General features: G+C 42.5%; 1 protein-coding gene across 1 annotated transcript in view; it reads right to left on the bottom strand.

Moving 5' to 3' along the window:
• Csmd1 (CUB and Sushi multiple domains 1) overlaps positions 1-21,683 on the bottom strand; it is a 1,119,426-nt gene that overhangs the window by 66,731 nt on the left and 1,031,012 nt on the right. Inside the window, exons 48-50 of the mRNA XM_050136505.1 lie at positions 18,258-18,446; positions 13,758-13,904; positions 11,628-11,816 (exon numbers count right to left, since the gene is read on the bottom strand). Coding sequence (XP_049992462.1) covers positions 11,628-11,816; positions 13,758-13,904; positions 18,258-18,446 — 525 coding nt within the window. The remainder of the gene's footprint in view (positions 1-11,627; positions 11,817-13,757; positions 13,905-18,257; positions 18,447-21,683) is intronic.

The following is a 21,683-nucleotide window of genomic DNA, read 5'->3' as shown; positions in this document are numbered from 1 at the left end:
CTGAATAGTTATTTTTAGATCTGAAACTTTTAGAAAACACAAGCTCTGAAACTTTTTCATGTGTTGGCTTTTATTTTTGACAACTTCACACAAGAGCACAGTATGTTAGATGTTCACCCCATTATACTCTCATCACCCCCTAATCCTACTGAAACTCTTCACAAACAGCCTCGCTTTCTTCTCCTTCTTTGTCATGGACCACTGATTTTCCCTGGGGTTGGCATATGTGCAGGTGAGGGGATGGTCACTGGCAAGGCAACCTGCCATGGGCTACACCACTGAGTAAAATCCCTCCTTTTGTCTCAGCAGCCTATCAATAGTCTTGCAGGAAAGACTGGAGTATCATCAGCTCCTCTCCCATCCATTGTGGAATATACTGAAGGACCCACTCTTGTGTAGGTTGTTCTGGAAGCCATAGCTGCTGTATGTTCACGGGGTTTGCCATCTCTGAGGACCTCTGCCCCCCACCTATAACTTTTACGCTCTTTATGCTTTCTGTTTCATGATTTTAACCACCTGAAGTATCTGTCTCTTGTGTAATACAATATTAACACGTGGTGGGATATTAAAAACAAACACCATACTTATGTGTCACCATCACTTTGGGAAAGGTGTTCAAATAAAGAATAATTCAAGTGTTTCCATAGCACTGTTCTTTCAAGAGAACCTATCGACAGACAGGTTATCAACCGGAAGACCAAGGGGCCTTTGAAAAATGGCCATCTTTAAGGAATCTAGGAAATGTCATGGATTTTGTTCTTTTTAAAATTCTCTTTACCCACCCACTGAGACAGTGGGGCTGATCTATTGGGAGCTCACCAAGGCCAGCTGGACTGTGACTGAAAAAGCATGGGATAAAACCGGACTCTCTGATCATGGCGAACAATAAGGACTGATGAGAAGCCAAGGTCAATGGCAAGGGGTTTTGATCCTACTTCATGATCCGGCTTGGTGGGAGCCTAGCCAGTTTGTATGTTCACCTTCCTAGACATGGACGGAGGGGGGAGGACCTTGGACTTTCCACAGGGCAGGGAACCATGACTGCTCTTTGGATTGGAGAGGGAGGGGGAGAGGAGTGGGGGGAGAGGGAGAAGAGTGGGGGGAGGGGGAGGGAAATGGGAGGCTGGGAGGAGGCGGAAACTTTTTTTTTCCTATTCTCAATAAAAAAAAAAGTGAAAAAAATTCTCTTTATACCCTATTATATTGTCATGTATTTGTCCCCACAATATACCTCTATTTCTCTCAGACGACCATGTATCTATCCTTCGAATCCTAACTTGCCCTCCACTTCACTCCACGCACTGTGCCCAGCCTTCGCTTCCCTTACGATTCTTACTTGTGTGCAAGCATGGGATGAAATGTCGTCTCCAGCAGGTTAAATGGGAAAAGTGAACATCCCACAAGCTCACAGGAAATGCTTCCCATTAATGGGGTTCTTACCCAGGGGGCCAAGACCAACAGGCTCACAGACGATTCTGTTCAATCCAAAATCTTTCAACTAAAAGTGAACTCTGCTTAGGAGGCCTCTGGAGAATCTGCCCTACGTAGTCTTTACGGTAATGAGCGGTCTGCTCTGGGATGTGGACTGTAGTTTCTATCCCTAGGAGAGTGTTCATTAAAGGTGCTGGAGTGAGGGGCACTTCTGATGCTCACAGCCTTCGGTGATTTTTAACTCTGTTCAACCCATGGGATTTTATGGCTGTTACTCTGAACTTAAGCCAGTATCATTTTCCATATTTAAGCCATGAGTTAAGAATAAATGTTCCTGCTCTATAGCTCTTTTGAAAATACCTACCATGGATTTAAAAAACCAAGTGCTGGGTTTGAAGAACCTAAATTTACTGAAATGAACATCAGGGAAGACTTGACGGTGGATTTCTCAGAATCCTCCTGTCAGCATCGACAGAAGTGAGACAGACCTGCTCCCAAAATTCAGAGGAAGGAAGTCTAACCCGGAACATTCCCAGAGCCAGTAATGTCCTTAGTCCCACTGTGTCTCTGAACGTCCAGAGATGAGACACTCCAGTGGTACTAGCCACAGGCTCAGAAAGTTGTATGAATGAAGAGGGTTTTAGATGTCACATTATTATATATCAACACCGTTATTTTTACCAAGAGTGTATTGGGCATCCCCTGATAAAGACCTTAGGAGAGTGGAAATGTACATTATCTCATTCAACACTTACCACATACTGAGAGTTAGAGTCAAACTCTACTGTGCATTACTCCTGGGGAGCAGAGAAGATAGAGATATTGTGCTCTTACTCAAATTCTTTTGTCATTGTTAAGATTTCTTTCTCTTTTTTAATTTTATGTGCACATATGTCTGAGCACCATGTATGTACCTGTTAGTCATGGAGGCAAGAAGAGGGTGTGAGGTCTCCTCACATTGGACTTATTGATAGTTGTGAGCTGCCATGTGGGTGAAGGAGACTAAACCTGTGTTCTCTGAATGAACAGCTAGTATCTTAACCACTGAGCCATCTCTCCAGCCTCCCTTACCTGAATTCTTACCACCCATTCAAACCTGTGACAGTGTTCCGATCTCAGGGAGTGATGCCTCTTGCTTTTGGACCCCAGAATGCTAACCCAGGATGTTCAGGTTTATTTACCTGTCTAATATTCAGACAGCAGGAGTCCATCAGTCAATTGACTGACAGGTTAAAAATAAGTTTTCACAGTGCAATTCTAAAAACAAAGCACAACAGAGCACTTGTGCTAATATTCCAGAGGCTCTTTTGCCCATTCTCCTCTCTATGTGAGATTTCTCAAGTCTCCTCCTTTGGTAATTAGTGATGAATCACCCTTTTACTTAAACCTTTACTGCATCTCAGTGCAATCAATACCAATGGAGTGTGAGGCCACAAAGGAAAACCACAGCAGGTGAAGAGGACACGAAGAAGCCCCCGAGGCTGGTGCTAGCCTAGTGCTGGGCAGTGCTTCTGCTCACTTGCCACCACAGCATGACACCAGGAATCTGCAAGAACACAGGCTAGCCTGGGCAATGCCCTTCCGTTTGCTATAATGGCTGACGGTAGCTTCTGAGAGCAAGGACAGATGGAGGGAACCAAGAGCTGGGCTTGAAGAACCTAGATTAAGCAGATGAACAGTTTAAAGTCACGGGCTGTGCAAAATGGTCAACTGTACAGGAGGATAGAACAGAGTGCCACTGAGAAGCCACTCAGCTGTTTCCAGCCTCTTAAAAACATTTAGCACAAGGTATCTCAAAGACAGAAGGAAAACAAACAGACACCAACAAAAAACCTCATAAATGTGCCCCTTTAGTGCCTTCTTACAAATGACTAGAGACATTTGTTCTCTGCCTGCACATATGTCTGTGCACCCAGGTGTGTGCCTGCTCCCTTAGAGGCCAGAAGAGGGCATCAGATTCAATAGAACTGAAGTTCCAGAAAGTTATATGCTATCATGTGGGTGCAGGGAATTGAATCCCTGAGACCTTTGGAAGAGTCAATTAACTCCAAGTGCTCTTAACTGCCGAGCTATCTCTCCAGCCCCACTGAACACAATTTTAAGATAATCAGCTTTGAAAGACATAATAAATTCTCAAAACCACTGGCCTTGATATGTGTCTACATCTTAATGAAATAACCGTTATGAAATATAACATGGACATAAGCATGACTCCAAAATTTGGAAGGCTGTTGTGCCTATGAACTAGGAAAGACGCACGTAGAAAGGCTGTTGTGCCTATGAACTAAGAAAGACGCACGTAGAAAGGCTGTTGTGCCTATGAACTAAGAAAGACGCACGTAGAAAGGCTGTTGTGCCTATGAACTAAGAAAGACGCACGTAGAAAGGCTGTTGTGCCTATGAACTAGGAAAGACGCACGTAGAAAGGCTGTTGTGCCTATGAACTAGGAAAGACGCACGTAGAAAGGAGTGTTCCCGTGCTCTGCTCTGTGTTTCCTGACAGCTGTTGCTTGCAAATGATGCTTTTTTTCCCCTAGAAAAATTGTTACCAATTCTCTTAGAAAATATAATTATCATTCCTTGAAAAAACACAGAATGAGTTCAAGCCACTGACTTGGGGACCCCATGATGGGTACTAGCCGCTGCCCAGCTTAGTTTCAGAACAAGGAAACAAAACTCTCCAATGTGTTTTTCCTGTAGCTAAGGAATAAGCTTCTGGAAAGGTCAAATTCATGGAAGAGTCTACTTTGCTTTTACTGAATCATGCTTTAAGGCACTGCTCATTTCTCTGGGGAGCCAGGCGGGTTCCTGCCCAGTGGGAAAATGGTAGCAGATGTCAGGCCAGAAGAGCATTCGCAGAATGTTGGGAGAAACATGACGTTGGGCAGTCTCACAGTAAGCCAAAGCAGTAGGTGTCCTCCAGAAAACACAAGTAACAGAGGAAAGGGAGAAAAGTGCAGTCATACATGCACACAGTGATGGACAGATGGCAGGTGGATGGATGGATACATAGAAGGATATATGGATAAATGATATATTGATGAATAGATGATGATGTTAGCTAGATGGTGATAGATGGTAGGGAAATAATGGGTAAATAGATAAGTAGATGCTTGATAGATAGATAGATAGATAGATAGATAGATAGATAGATAGAGATAGACAGATAGTAGAAAGGTAGGAGACAATAGATACATGGCTAAATAGATGGTAATAGACGACTGATAGGTAATCAAGAGATGGCATCCACACATGGATAGATGGGCACAGTGACTGGGTGATTGAATGAGTGGATGGGAGATGAGAAGATAGATGCACAGGAAGGGAGAGAGAGACAGGTAGGAAGACCCGTACTTGCAAAGCTGCTTATGAAGAATCTACACCTGACTTAAAACAAAATGACACACTTGGAAAGTCATCCTCATTGGTGACAGAAAAGTAACAGAGATCATATGATTCAACACTGAGGTCTCGTAATGGATGGAAAGGAATAGATGGCGGTTTCCATAATTTCAAAGGCACTAAATACCTGACCCGCCAGATTCTCCCGTAGATCACTAAGTGAAGAATGCAGGGGCTGGAAAATCACCATTCCATTGTATAAATGAAAAGAAACAACATGTGGGCCTCCAAATCAACAATTCTGTAATATATAAGGGCAACTCAAGGGCATGTGGGTCGAGAAGGGCTGTCCTCAACCCTAGTCAGATGATCGAAATTTATCTTAAACTAGATAAAGTATTCAACGGAACATGTTTCTCTTAAACTAAACAATGTAGTTCTATTAAATAGTTCTTTGAAAATCTTAGACGTTTAGTTTGACTTGAACTTTGCTTCAGTCAGAGAACCAGGGAGGACCCTGTTGAGTGCTTCCACGTGTGGTCGGGACACACCATATGGCCTGAGCAAACCTACTCTGCAGGGAGCTGGAGCGAAAGGTTATCACATGGTCTCTGGAGCCTCCCCGACTCACAAGAAGACTCTTGTGAATCTTCTGTTTTTTTTTTTCTGGACTAGTTTCTGAAAATTTCCCGATAGAAACACTCAAAAGTCTAACAGCGAAGCATTCTGCAGCCTCTCTCTCACAGGCACCATCCCAGGGGGCAACACACATTGTACACAGACTGCAATTTGCTCATCAAGATCCAAGCAGTGACTGCAAACTCCAAGCATTGCACAATGGTGGAAAACTATGCAGAACAGAATATCCAACTTCACAGAAAACCAGAAACTTCCATTTGAGCTTATTTGCATAATAGCCTCTGGTCTTACATCTGTGGAACGAAGGACCAGTTACTAAAAGTTCACTTAAATGATAACTTTCTGTTTCGTGGTCAACTTCAGTAGGAGACAGTGGCGAGGCATTGCTGAGGACATGATTACATTAAACAGGGAGCAAAGGACTGAAGCACAATTCTATAATGCCGCCCGGCCTGCCCGGTGTCTACTCTTCTCTCTCTCTCTCTCTCTCTCTCTCTCTCTCTCTCTCTCTCTCTCTCTCTCTCTGTGTGTGTGTGTGTGTGTGTGTCCAGTGCAAAGCCCAGAACCTGGCCCAGAGCACAGAGGTCACAGACAGCCCACACGTGACAGTGTCCCCCCATCCTTGCAAGGGACATTTGGAATAATCAGAGATCATTTGCCAACAGCGTACCTGACAAAGGCCTTGACCACATGTCCACAGGAGGAGGTTATCAAAACCTTCTCTCCTTTCCTCTCATGCTACCACCCCATTCAAATTCCTGCCATACCCACTCAGCTTCATGGGGTACAGTCCCCCGTGCTCTAACTCCAGTTACCCAAAGCAAGTCTAACTGTCTCTGGATGATCACTACAGCTTACATGATGGTCTTTTTTGTTTTGCTTTGTTTTGTTTTTTTGAGACAGGGTTTCTCTGTAGCTTTGGAGCCTGTCCTGGAACTAGCTCTTGTAGACCAGGCTGGTCTCTAACTCACAGAAATCTGCCTGCCTCTGCCTCCTGAGTGCTGGGATTAAAGACATGCACCACCACTGCCCGGCCGTGATGGTCAGTCTTGACTGCAAGAAACTGCAAAGGATAAAAATCTTAAAAAAAAACAAAAAACAAAAAACTAAGCGACAGTAAGACAGTAAGACTTAGAACTTTGAAAAGCTACAGTAAAAGGGTTGACAGCAATCTCTGCAGTGTTCTCTACCTCTCAGTCTCTCAGCTCTACCTGAAGAAAAGGAGGTAAAGAGACCGATACTGTAGCTCCGACAAGCAGACGGCCTGCAAATCCACACCTCGAAAAGCACTCAAACAACTGGCTAGCAAAGCCACTCCCCAAAGGGTCCCTTCCGCTGGAGGGGTGCAGAAACCTCCATGGGATAGCCTGACTAATGAAATCAGACACTAACAGAATCCCTGACCTTCTGCTTCGAGACTCCTGTTCCCACATCTGATGTGAAAAAATTGCTCAGGCCTTCGAAACAGATTCAGAGGGCTGCTAAACAGGACCCACCTGAGAGCCAGCCAAGTCAGATGTGTAACATCATGCCAGAAAGTGCCTAGCTAGCTCACTGCATATGTAAAACGTGCCTGAGAATCCATGGAGATGAAACATTTCTTTCTCAAAAAGTTCATTTTTTTTCCCCTCTAACTCCTGTTATTCTGGAAGTTAGCTATTTCCCCCGTGAGGTCAAAAGCTAACAAAGTCTATGACTTTGAGTGGAAAAGCAGGGCCAAGAATCAGGTGTTGGCAGATTTTACATTTTCACATGTGATTTTTTAATATATGTGTGGGATGTAAGCATTAACAGAAGTCTAAATGTCTCGGTGAGCATGTCTCAGCCGCTCAACTTTATAGCGATTATAAATGAACCTGTGAGGTTTTTTTCTGGACAAGGCCAGCATTTGGATTTTTTTTTCAAAAAGTAAGTTAATTTCCACACATTTCTGTTTTTGTTTGTCTCCTATACTGTTTCTGTGAGCTTGCTATTAAAATATATTATACTATGTAAAATACAAATAAACAGGTGGCCTTCATCTATTTATCTTGCTAAGGTTCCAGACCACATATCTTCTTTTGAAGCATAGTTGGATCAAGATATGTAGGGCTAAACCTAATCCCAGCATCCTGTGGGCCCCGAGGATAGGCATACCTGGAACGCTATATTGATTATATGGGGAAAACAACACCATGGCTTGATTTCAGGCTGATTCAGCCCCAAAGCACCACGTCTTGTCCTGATCCTCTATCACATCCAGTTCTCTGCAAACACTGGACGGCCTGCTTGGCTTGACTGTTTCAACTTCCCACCCTTCAAGACTCTTCCAAAGCCAGTTCCACGAGCACCCCATACGCATTCCTAGGTGCCCAACAGGGTTTGTCCCTCAGTCACCTGTGGGGCTGTCACCCACTCACATCCCAGTCCAGCACTTTCTTCTAGAAGGCCTGGCGTTTGTGAACTGTCAGTTTTGCAGGTAAAGGCCGCACTGTCCCTTTAACAAAAACCATCAGTTATTCTGTTTCCCGTTTACTCAGGCTTTTGACTGTCTCTGCTCCTGGTCTTTTAATGAATTCAAAGGCATCCTTATCAAACCCTGCATACTAGAACAAAGGTTCTGTGATCCTCGTCTGTCCTTGCTGCCCATACCACTCCCCACCTTCCCTATGCTGAAGAAAGGAAGACAAACACCAGGTACTATCACCCGTTTTTACACTATTTTATACACACTATAGAACACGCTTACACTTCCAGGGCAAGCGCTGCTGATACATCGTGGAATTTTCTTTCATTCAAGGGACACGGCTGGTCTCTGTGGCCAGTCTCAACCTGGGGGACTCATCACCTTCTGTGAGAAAACCTTCCTTGGCACGCTTCGTCCAACTGCATTATGGGAAAGGACTTTGTGCATACACCCTCACTATTACCTTAATCACGAGCCATATTTCGTGGTATCCCGTCTGCACTAAGCATGGACAGGGGAAACACCTTGTTCAGTTTGTCACAGGATACAGGGAGATAGATGATGCTCCCTTGGAGAAATGCCTGAGATCGGATGTGAGTGAGAAAACTGTGCTTTGGCGTGTGGCCTCAGCTTGACCACCTCGACCACGCCAGAGGTTGGCAGATATCAACTCATTAGCTGGAACTAGTCTGCAGTTACTCTCAGGACAGAAGAATTTTACAGATGTAAATTTGCATATGAAAATGAAGTCAAGGGTCACAATTAACCCACGTGATTTATGTTTATAAGTAAAAAAGTTATGACTTAATAAATACATCAATTAATTAATACTCCAGGGTTTCAATTATAATTCCCTAGCTCTAAAAGGATGCTTTGCTGTTAACTTTTTAAAGGTGAAGATCCTAGACCTTTGGGAAGATGCTAGCTCTGAAATCAGGAGGTGTACGGGAGACAGAGGTCGTGGAGGTAACTGATTCTCAGATGTTCACAGTTAAGTCTCCTTGGATAGCATCATCTGCAGGTACTCATAGCCACGGAGTTAATGAGCAGCATAAGAGGAACCTCAGGAAACATACCTCTCACCAGCCCAGGTCCTTGGCTTCCTCCACTGCCTTTCAGATATTATGAGCTAATTATAACTCTATAGAAGTTCACTGAGACATAAAGACTTTGCGTCTGTTTGATTTCAGTGGGCATTTCAAAAATAATTGTTAAACAAATTAGAACTGAAAATTATACCTTGACTTATTAAAGCCATGATGTCACTAACTGCTCAAGGACACTAGTGAACTCTCACGGCCAAACTCTCTATCATTCTACCGACTAGAGGAATCACTCCAATCAGAGACAGTCTGTTCTTCAGGTCTGTCTTTGAATAAACGAAGATCTGACAACAGACAACACTGGTCTATGTCTTAAGAGCTTGATTTTAAGAACAAAAGCTTAATTGTGCAGTTTACGGCTAAGATCACTTTCCTACTTTGTTGCCCACGGAAACGCTAACAGAGTGCATGTAGACAAGAAACGGAGGCGACCCCCATACCAAAGCGCCAGCTCCCACAAGGCTCTGAGCAACAGCTTTCAAATAAACAGCTGTGTGGGCACTGTGCTGGTTAACAGGGGCGGCTCGAAAGAAAGCCTGCTCTGCAGCGCTCCCATTTAACAGCATCTCCACGACAGCGCAGGAAATCTCGGCTCCTCAAGATGAAGATCAGTGTATTGATAATGAAACAGCAGCTTGGCAGAGTTCCTTGCTCTGAGGCAGGAAATGAAGGCTGCAGGACAGGAGATATGCCTGGCTTTATCGGGGAGGATAAGCAACCAAGACAGCTTTGCTGAGAGAAATCATTTAAAAGGTCAAGCTAAGAGAGAAAAACAACCCTCACTCCTCAGAAACCCACAGACTACATCTGGCCTGGCGCTTCTGGCTGGCCCAGACCTTCAGGATGGAAACAGTGTGTGCCACTGGCTAAAGACAAGCCATGACAGACAATGAGGTTACCAGCCCTGCCACACAGGACCCTAGGGTATGAGTGAGCCTGGAGCAAGTGCCCTGGGAATCCCCTTCCAGCCCCAATGACGTCACATCATACTGGAAGGTATAGTGTACCTCCTTGCTTAAGCCTTTCAGTAATTCTAAAGCCAGCTATCAATACTGTCATTATACAGAGCCGCAAAGGAATAACAAGGTCATTAGCATTCCCTTGACATCAAGGAACCTAGACTTCCCCATGTCTCTATGACTTCTGATCTGAGTAACATTCCTCCCAACATACTGGAGTCACTGAGACCAGGAGCGAAGCAAAGCCAACGAAAACAGCGAAAGATCCCTGTACTAGATAAATTCTTGGGGGAATTATGTGATTTCAAATACATGTTTTAAAAGTCACACATGTTTAAATTTGTGGCGTGGAGAGGTGCCCAGGTGAGTGGCCTCAGTGCCACCTCATGCCCTAAGTCACAAAGCAAAGTGTTATTTTTCCTTGTCAATGAAAGGAAAATAAACCTTTATCCCTCCTAGTAGGACGAGCTCCTGGGAGCTACTTAATGTTTATCTTATATTAAAGAACAATTTCTAGATGTGAAAGCATAAACCGAGGTGAGGCTCTGATAATGGTGATGTGGCTCAAGCCATACAGACACGATGCACATCGCTTACTCCTCCATACAGCCGTTATAGAAAATCGAACAGCCCGAGTCAGAGGAAAGGAGGCCGCTGGTTTCCAGAGCCATTCACATTTTATGACTGATGTTCAGGGGCTGAGCCACTTTATTCTAAATACAAACCTTATAAGGCAAAACAATGAAAATGTTGCTGCCTCAAACCCTTGCATCTAAATTAAATGTTTTACATAAAAACTTAGTTTCTATGCATATTATAGGTAAAATTAAAAAAACATTATGGAATATTGAAATCAACATTTATAAGCCCTAGATTAAAATAGCCAAAGAATGTAAGAAACAAACACTGTAGTTCAAAGAAAAAGCATTCATAGTAAGTAAAATGAGGAAGCAAGTTTTTTTTTTTTTTGAGGGGAGTAGGATATATTCTGAAATAATACAATGATCAGGAAAAGCTTTTTGGAAAGTTCATGGGAAAATGCCTCTTTTTTTTTTTAAAATTCAAGATAAAGTGCACATTATAATCAGAATAACTGTAGCTACAGCCCAGGGACTACTGTTCATTTTCTGGATTCGGGCAGTGCAGATTCACGGGAACCTTCTGCAAATGTTAGTGATGTTTGCTTTATCAACGGGAAGCTTAACTGTGCTGTCATAAGCCTACTGTGGCGGCAGGTCTCAGCTATCAATCTGACCGCATTTACAATCCCAGGAAGACACACGCACACACTGGGTGTCTGGGCAAGAGCACTTAGGGAGGAAGACCCACTCTGCATCTGAGTGGCCCCCTCATGTGATTTGGAAGCCCAGGCTAAACAAAAGGGGAGAAAGGTCAAAGGTAGCTGAGCAGCAGTCTTGGCTTCACTCGGCATCTTTGTCCAGGGAAGTGAGCAGGCAGCCTGACCTCTAGCAATCACAGCCCAGAAACAGCAAACCATCCTGCGGTACCCTTGAACAATGAACAAATAAGTTTTCCTCTTCTAGGGTGCTCTTTGTCCCTTATTTTCCACATCCATGAGCAAAGCAATGACGACACCTAGATTCTGTTCCCTATCAGCTCTCATGCCCAGTCTCTTTTGTTGCTGGAGAACAACTCAAATCAGAACAAGGAACGACAACCCAGGTGGGGTGGGAAGCCATCTCTTACCCTGGCAAAGCGGTGCGATCGAGTCCCACTGGTACACACCCACGGGGTTCCGCCTGCAGGTTGCATTGCTGTGGCCAATCATTCGATATCCAGGCTTGCAGAAGTAATGGACCTTGCTCCCCAATGTCCCTGTAGTTTTATTTAAAATGCCACCATTCTTCAGCGTAGAGGTGAGACTGCAGTAAGGAGCTGGGACGCGGGAACAGATGGAAGCAGTTTACAATATGGGACAAAGGCATACCACAAACAAAACATCATTAGTGTTTAAAAGCTGGGAAGTGAGCAGCAAACACCATCTCTAGAAATAAGACTCTAAAAGCCCCACAGGGTTTTCTTATGAACCTTGGGAACCTGGTGCTATGATTTAACACTAGGTAGGATGCTGACTTCAGCATGGCCAGGAAGACACAGATTTTTATAGTGAGCTCCCCAAGAGGTACCCTGAGGCTGCCTTTCATAAAGACAAGGGTGAGAAGTGATGGGGCATGGCTTAGGGCACTACATCTGCAACAAAAACATTCTCTACATTTTAAGAAAGAGGTGATTAAGTCAAAGAAAAGAGGCATTGGGCATTTTTTTTGCAATTAAGAACATGAAGTTTTGATTAGCGGCCTGATGAACTGTGCTATGATATAGACATAAAACTTCATATTAATACATGACAATGTATTTACATCTCTATAAGAAAAACATATTATTTCATCAGGCTTCCCACCTAATGTGGCTGGATACAGAGGGTCTGTTACTGCATGGGTGGAAATATGCCTTGGAAGGTAGAGGTTAGTCAAGGTGTTCCATGCCAGTGAGCTAAAGAACTCACTGCATATGGCATGGGTTATATTCTGTTAACTATGACTTCCTCTGTACCAATCACTTCTGCACATTGAATAAACTCAAACAGGCTGAAAGTCTGATCCATTCCTTACAACAAGGGTGCTAATCCAATCCCTACTCAGATGCTCTCTGTGAAACTAGCTTGAGGGTTTTTTTTTTTTTTTTTTTTTTTTTTTTTTTTTTGCAGTATTTGTAATAGCCAGAATGTGGAAACAACCTAGATGCCTGTCAACTGAAGAATAGATAAGGAAAATGTGGTTCATTTACACAAGGCTGAACTCCACCCAGAAAACACAAATCACCAATGGGATTAAAAGCCCTTCAAAAGACCCTGCAACTAATATGCTGGATGATATGTCTTTCCAAGGAAGACTTATTTCCAAGACTAGTCCACTTACTGCCAACTGAGACAAGCTTAGAGGCTGTGCTCCATAACTAAACATAAATCGCCAGGAATTAACACCCCTGTGCTCCCAGAGGGTAACAGAAACGCTATTGAAGATGGTGAATTTTTTTTAAAAAAATATTTATTTATTATGTATACAATATTCTCTCTGTATATATGTCTGCAGGCCAGAAGAGGGCGCCAGACCTCATTACAGATGGTTGTGAGCCACCATGTGGTTGCTGAGAATTGAACTCAGGACCTTTGGAAGAGCAGGCAATGCTCTTAACCGCTCAGCCATCTCTCCAGCCGGTGAATGGGTTTTAACATTTCATAAATGTGCTTGAAGATTTCATCAATTTAATACAGAGAACAACTTCAAACAAATATTAAAGAATATGGAGAAAGGATAAAATACCTCAAATTTTGATATGGAAGTACACAGATGTGTATGCCAAATGTAGACTTACAATGTAAATGTTCATACAAAATACAGACTGGTATGTAAGGTGCATGTATTCTGTAAAGATAAAGAAATATACAGAATGTAGTATAAAGTAGCATGCTAGGGACAATGGCCAATTACTGTTTGTGCCTTTTATGTAATTTAATCTTCTCTCATTTGTTCCCAATGTTAATGCTAATTTTGACTATATTACTGTAATTTGAGGGCAATATCTTTGTCATCTATGGGATAAAATTTTAATATTTACTCTCTCATCAAGATATTTTAAAATATTATTCAAGTTTGCTCATCTGAGTTAGGAACTCACTCAGAGTAATTCCCCATTATGTTCTTCCTCTTGCTGGTCATTAACTGTCAGTGGTCAGATCTACACCAGAACTAAACCTATTGTTAATGAAGTGGTACTAGAAGCCCTTTCAGTTGGTGTCCAGGCCCTACTATTTACCTGCATAGCGAATCTTGAAGCCTTTCTTGCTGGTTGCATGGTCCGTAGACCAGCGGAGGTATAGATGGTTACTTCTGCTGGTAAAATTGGATTGTTCAGTGTGGTTCCCACTTAAGACTACTAACAGAGGACTTTGTCCAGAAGAACCTAAATAAAACAGAAAAATAAAACCTTTAGATGTCAGTGCCTACAAAATACACATCATTCATCATAGCTGTTGATTAAACATGTGTCCACATTTATATGTGTCCATAAGTACAATTTATAGGTATTTATTTCCAAGGTGAACAATAAAATTCAAATGAGAATAACAGCAAATACAGGGAGTTATACATGTAAGTTACTAATGACATAGTCTGGAAAAAAATCAAATACATCAGTGAAACCACAGCATTTGAAAATGTAAACATTATTTTATCACTTATCAACTTATAATATACCTTAGATTTAGAAAACCAGAAGCTTTCTTGAGATGTCAGTGGAGTATAAGCTAAGCCAATCACTTTGGGGAACAACTTGGTGATATATAGTAAAACTGAAGCTTCAATTCCATCAACTCTAGCACATAGGTACAAAAGTTATTTATATAGCAAAAATGTATATCCTAATATTATTGCTCATGATAAACTCTGGAGCAAAACCTTTATGTTCTAGAAATATCATAAGGAGAAATTAAATTTATATAGTACCCCAAATCAATAAAGTAAATATATGTATATCCATATAGATAAATCTAAGTGTAGCATATATACAGATGTCTAAAAAGTACCCATTTATAGATGAGTATCAAAGTGATTTAAAAAATTCATATGTGCTCAATATAAGAAGTGTATGTGCAGAGAGATGATAGACAGCAGGGTGGGTGGATGGGTGGGTGGGTTAATGGGTGAGTAGAAGGATTGATGGATGGGTAGATGAATGAATAGACAGACAGACAAATAGATGGATGGATGGACAGAGTAGAGAGATGAGGAATTAATTATAGAAACATTCACAACAATGACCCACTTGACTCTCCCTTTGGGATACTAGTCTCCACAGTAGAACTAGAAGGGGATGTGAGCATCAGTGAAGAATCTAAAAGACTCACTGTGCCTTGCCCAGTAAGTGTGAAAATAAGCTACAAGTCATCATTGACATATCATTTTATTCTGTATATTTGAAAGTATTACATCAAAGTTATCAAATGTCCAGTGTAACTTCTTCTGACTGCATCCTCACATCACTTGGGAGAAAAAAAATCACAGTATAGAAACAGGAGTTATGTTCAGCTCCCTTTTATATTAGTGGACACAACAACAGTGCCTGGACTTAAAAACATTACTGGCTTTTCTGCATTTCACAAGCTCACTCTTGGGAAATGTGGAAGAGAATTGGAGAATGAGCCTCCTGTGGCTATTTGTAATCTAAACATTATCAGGGCGAGTGTCACCCACCTTTGAATCACACATGCAATTTCTATTCGTGGAAAAATACTGATAATTCACAGCTTCACTTCCTCTTACACCCAAACCACTTCTAGTAACTTTTCCCCCAAATAAAATTGTGCAAATCTCTGTTGGACTCTGAACAAATGTGCATTAATAACTCAGAAAGTGACTGCCCCTGGATATGTGCTCTATATAGAGAGAGCTAAGTTGAAACACTTTTGCAGGGATGGGCCCCGACTCCAGCCTGAGTGTTGCACTATAAAAACAAAAGATTGGGACACAGACGCACAGAGAGCGACCACATGATGACCACAGGAAGAAGACACATCTGTCGCCAAGGGGAGGTTCAGAGACACGAGCTTCACCACACTTGGATCCCTGACTCCCATTCTCCGGTTCTGAGAAAGCATTCCCTGTCATAGGGACTTGGTTAAAGCAATTGCAAGAGCCCAGGAAAAAGAAGTATAAACAGGTGTGGAGGTTGGTGTGGAGGGTCCCCAGAAATGACTCTTGTTATGAAAGATGATCTCCAAAGACTGTCTGCAAAGTGTCCTGCCTACTCCCTACAGAGGATGACCCCACTTTATATGGAAGATGGCAGAGGTATGAACTGTGTCAGATCTGCTCATGGCTCTTAAACAAGATCATGTACCTTCTGAAACCAAATGCCACTGGGAAATTAATTACCCTGAGCTTGCCATACTTTAAATGTCATTTTTACTGGCAGAATGCAAGAGTGTATCTCTAAGAGCTGCTAATCTCCCACCAAACCCCTACCTGTTCTCCATCTGCTCTCTGTCTAAATCATAGTGCTTAGGCCTGTCTTGGAAAGCATGCCTCTAGCTAGCATGTGTCAAAAATAGCCTAGAAAGGAGATGTGCAGGTCCATTTCCCACGATACGGATAGCCAGTGCTGTGGGCTCAGCAGCCAACCATGACTGTAATTCAGACACCATTCTTCTCTGAGTTCTGTGATGATTAAGCAATTGTGGAAAAGCAACACTTGAATCACAGAGAATAATGTACTCTGAGCAAACAGTGCTCACAGCCGGTATGCTCAGCCGACTTCTGCTCAGCTCACAAAGTATAAAATAGCACCCGTGTCGCTGAAATAAGATGGGCACACTGTGCAGTGCAGAGAAAATGCTATCACTTACAGCAGTTCTCCATACAAAACTCTGACCTTTCACTTTAGAGAAAAATATTTGAAGTCAGAGCAAAGCAGGTCATGAGCCTCTGTTAACTCAGCAGAAACTGTTGTCATCTTTCAGGTCTACTCTCTAGCTTTTTTTTTTTAATTTGTTGCATAGTTTGATCTTTTTTTAAATTTATTTATTTCTTTATTAATTAATTAAAGATTTCTGTCTCTTCCCCACCGCCGCCTCCCCTTTCCTTCCCCCTCCCCCAATCAAGTCCCCCTCCCTCATCAGCCCAAAGAGCAATCAGGGTTCCCTGCCCTGTGGGAAGTCCAAGGACCACCCACCTCCATCCAGGTCTAGTAAGGTGAGCATCCAAACTGCCTAGGCTCCCACAAAACCAATAGGTGCAGTAGGATCAAAAACCCATTGCCATTGTTCTTGGGGTCTCAGTAGTCCTCAATGTCCGCTATGTTCAGTGAGACCGGTTTTAACCCAGGCTTTTTCAGACCCAGGTCAGCTGGCCTTGGTGAGTTCCCGATAGTTCATCTCCATTGTCTCAGTGTGTGGGTGCACCCCTCGCGGTCCTGATTTCCTTGCTCTTTTTCTCTCTCCTTTTGCTCCTGATTTGGACCTTGAGATTTCAGTCTGGTGCTCCAATGTGGGTCTCTGTCTCTGTCTTCTTTCATCGCCTGATGAAGGTTAATATTCAGGAGGATTCCTATATGTTTTTCTTTGGGTTCTCCTTCTTATTTAGCTTCTCTAAGAACCCGAATTATAGGCTCAATGTCCTGAGGTAAGCCAGACCCAAAAAGAGGAACATGGGATGTACTTACTCTCTAGCTTTTGATCTTAGTCACAGTCTGATCATACTGAGACAATACCAGACTACATGCAATTAGTGAAAAACTATTGAGAAGGATTTTGCTCCTGAAGTTCAGAAGCATAAAAATATTATGCTCTATATTCCAATTCAAGTAAAACAGAGGAGACACACAATCCCATATCGGAACTTACTTATGATTCAAATAGCAATATACACTTGTACTTGTGTGCACACACAGAGACAACTGCCTGCGTGGCACTCTTTTCCTTTGTATGTGTTTTCTTTGCATACTGTTTCTAGGTAAAACTCTGAGAGTTTCATTTCCAATGCAGACATCTGCAGAACTTGACTCCTGTGGGTCGATCCACACAAGTGATTTACTTCCCATGATCCACCAAATGAGTGAGACTCAGGGAAACATACAGAATCAATTAAAGTAATTTTTATCATTGAATAGATTATGGTTAATCTGAACCCAATGGCAAATCCGTGGGAGTATGAGAAAGCCCTGTGGTCTTGGGTTGAGCTCTACTCTGTTTGTAAATGATGAAGCTTCTGAAACACTGTCCTTGGTTCTATCTCAGCTGATGATCCAGCTACCTACACGACTATCTTAAGGTGCTCATGAGAGCTGTATAAAACTGCAACACTGGTGTTGAAAGCGGCATCACTGGGAGTCAAACTCACTTGACTGCACTACATAAAACAATTCTCTTTACCACCTCAGTGCCTATGTGAGCCATTCTTTTCATGTATTTCTAGAAAACTAGGCATTTGGAACAATAAACCTCTTCTTGAACTCTTAATTGCAGTACCTTGCAAACTCATCTTTCTCTCTCTCACACACACAGACACACACACACACACATGCACACACACACACACAATTACCTGGAGGAAAACTGTAACATAAACAACACAAGAATATTTAAAGGTCACCTGATACCTGAAAACGCTCAAGTTCTATCATGATTGGTTGGTGCTATGGTGGCTGTGGAAAGATGTAATTAGACAAACCTGACCCATCTGGGCATTGAGACATCACGAAGGTGCTTTCATTAACGATGCTCAGGGCATTGATTGAGACAAGCACATTGAAGAGGCTTACCATCAAATACTTCGAGGGCATCAAATTGCTTTTCACTTTGGAATGTGTCCACAAAGAGAGTAATGTTAAAGTCTGGCTCCACTTTAATACTCCAAGCGCACGTCTGGGAGTTAAAATAGTTGCCTGGATACCCCGGGCTGAGGATCACCCCAGAAGATTCCGTTCGTACTTCATTGGCTGGGCATTGTGCTAAAGAGAATAGAGACAGAGGTCCGCATTAATACAATGAATCTGGCATTGATGGAATGGAGTGTGCCTTTCTACACTAGATCCCATGAGAGGAGAAGGCAGTTTGTTGAGCTCTGACTACATTTAATACAGGACAAAGACCCCTCGGAGAGAGGTAGGGTCAGGATGTGCAGGGTGTGCTTTCCAGCGAGTCTCCACAACACTGGCCACTGCGCCTGGAGCACCCATGAAGCCTCCTGAACTTCATCACAGCAACTCAAGCTATCTCAATGCAAAAATAAAGACAGATAGTTCATCTTCAATGCAATATAACAAAATGTGGTTCTTTATTGGAAAAATTCCACTTCTACTCTGGCCCGTGTTATACTTAGATAAATAAAATCTAATTTTTGGATGTGACCATTTAGGCATGAAATGAATCAGAGAAACACTGTCAAAACCCACACTGAATTGTTTACTTCAATTTTAGCAGGACCCACGGTTTCAAAAGTAAAATTTCTTTTACTGAAACACTTAAGATACTGCAAGTTTGATGACACTTTTCCTTCTCATATTTATATTTTGATCCAATTGCTTCCAAGCTAATTAATTTTTAATGTAAAAATCACCAAAAGAGTTTTTTTAGTGCTATCTCTCATTGCTGAATTAATTTATATTACAGAAACACATTTTTACAGAACCCTGAACACCATAGCACATGAAAAGCAGTGTGCCAGAATTACTCATAGAGTTTAAGCAAACAGTAACGGGATCTTCCCAAAGACAATGAGCATTTTTCAAAGAGAGGCATCTCATTTGGTGGGTTTTCCCCATTTTAGTAAGTTGGCTGTGTGTTACCTATACATACATTTCAAAATAAAGACACTTCTTAAACACAGGTGGGAAAAGCTTATAAGATGTGACACTCTAAGCATCGTCTTTGAAGGTAACCCGTTCAGTTGGAGAATCTAACAGAAATGTACCTTAAAGCTCAGAGGACTTTTAGACAAAAATATAAGCAATTAATCTATCACAGAATCCTTTAAAACGTATTACAGGTCTAAGTCCTAAAATGTCACAGTATAAACTAGTTACAGTGATATATATCACTGAGAACAATTCCAGACAGAAGTCACAGATGGAGCTCAGTCAAACGTCCTGCTTTCCACAGGACATTGTCAGCCACCACACGGGGCTGGTGCCTTGCAGGTGAGAGGTGCTTTCAATGAAAAATGTTCCCAGGGGTTCAGGCATATGAACATTTGGTCCACAGTGGGCATGCTGTCTCTGGAGGCTGAGGAGGTACAATGCGCTTGAGGGAGTAGATCACTGTGGATAGGATTTGGGAGTATACCGTCATGCCCTGCTTCCTTTGGTTCCTTTTGTTGATTTGAGTTTGTCACAAAGATGTGATCTCTCAGCCTCCTATTCCTGCAGTCATGCTTCCCTGCCAAGATGGACACTTATTCTTCTGGAACCATAAGTCAAAATAAGTTTTCTTCCCGCAGCTGCTTTTGGTCTTTTTTTTTTTTTATTATTCTCACAACAACAGAAAAGAAAAAAAAAATAAAAAGAAGAGACTCTTGCACTGACATATCATCTGAGTCCTGTCTTTTTGTTTTAGCTGAGGCTGGGGAAAATAGAACTGGTTCAGACCAGTGAGCGAGAGCTCAGGTTTATTCTTCTGTGCAACTTAGAGAAAACTTGCTCATTATGACATGGGACCCAGCATGCCTAGCAGAGCTGTGTCCTCTTGCTAATTTGAACACATGCTTTATGACGCTATGTGTGCTTGCTCAGTTATGCACCTTCGATCTTTCTTCTTGGACTATAACCTCAAACTGCGCATGCTCCAAAATGTATGTCTGTGCTAAGTATGCACAGGAATGTGCCCAAATCCACAGGCTTTCCTACAGGAGTACATATAGGTTCCCACAATAAAATCCCCTATTGATTCTGTCCTCGGGAGAGACCTTTGCTTTGGAAATATCCCTCCTGTCCCTCCCTTCCTATAGGCAATGAATCTCTCTACTGTTTTATCTTCTGTTGAATATTTTGTCTTTGTGCTCACTAAGATGCAGACCCATTCATTCAGTGACAGGATCACTTTGTAAAATCTACTTTGCCCATTGCAGGTTGGTCACGCTGATATTTTTTAAATAGAATGCAGTTCATAGACTGGGTTTTGTTGTCTGTGCACACCTGTGCGGGCTTGAGACCACAGTCCCAGGGATTTCACGGGCCTGATTCCATGTTGCAATGAGAGCCAACAACTTTTTTTTTCTGTTTCTGCTAAAAATAGAGGGTTGTAACAGCTACCCCTCAGGGTTAAGTGAGATGTGGCAGATGTAAATGTCTTTCTTAAATAGAAGGCGCCATATGGGCAGAGGGAGTATGGAAACTGAAAATGTCCTGGCTACACACCCTCCTTTCCTCAACAGGCAGGTGCTACCAAGCAGAGCCCGTTCTCTGTGCTTCACTGGGGAAATATTCAGTCTGGCTTCCACCTTGTCTATCCTACCACTGTAGCTAGAGTTTTAAATGACACCGAACTTCAGGCCATCTGGAACTAAGAAACTTTGCAATGAGTTCTGGAAAGCCACCTGGAAAGCCATCGTTACCTCCAGGGCTAGGGCACAGAGCAGCTATCCAAATCAGAAGCAGCCCTAAGCAGACTCATTCTTACCCCGTCTATTCTTAAAATTGTTCTCTTTGGCTTAGTAGATAAGTCAAACTGAAAATATAAGTAAAGCCATTTTATCAAGTTTCTTGCCACACTTAACGCTATTATTCCCAGGCCCAAATATTATTCTAAGACACACATTTGAATATATTTCTCAACGGGCCCAAATGTCTCTGTTTTCTCCTGTCTGCTCTGCTGTTTCCTGGGAATTTCATGGAGCTGCTATAAACTGGTGCCAGGAGCAACTCAGCTAGCATCAAGGTTCCAGCTCTTCCCTGAAGCTGAGTTTCTCGTTGCTCCATCAGCAACGATACTGTTAAAGCCCTTTGTACCTCAAAAGACATTTGAGAAAATGTCTGCTTACAGGGAAGGGCCATCAGAGACACCTGCACATGGCATATTCAGGAGCACTTTTCTTTCTTTCTTTCTTTCTTTCTTTCTTTCTTTCTTTCTTTCTTTCTTTCTTTCTCTCTCTCTCTCTCTCTCTCTCTCTCTCTCTCTCTCTCTCCTTCCTTCCTTCCTTCCTTCCTTTCTTCCTTCCTTCCTTCCTTCCTTTCCTCTCTCTGCCTCTCTCT

Source organism: Alexandromys fortis, unplaced genomic scaffold, assembly GCF_014885135.2.
Source record: "Alexandromys fortis isolate MF-2015 unplaced genomic scaffold, M_Fortis_MF-2015_v1.1 scaffold_3, whole genome shotgun sequence".
In the NCBI taxonomy this organism is placed as follows: Eukaryota; Metazoa; Chordata; class Mammalia; order Rodentia; family Cricetidae; genus Alexandromys; species Alexandromys fortis.
The sequence above is the reverse complement of the archived record's forward strand: the minus strand, read 5'-3'. Positions and strand labels throughout refer to the sequence as shown.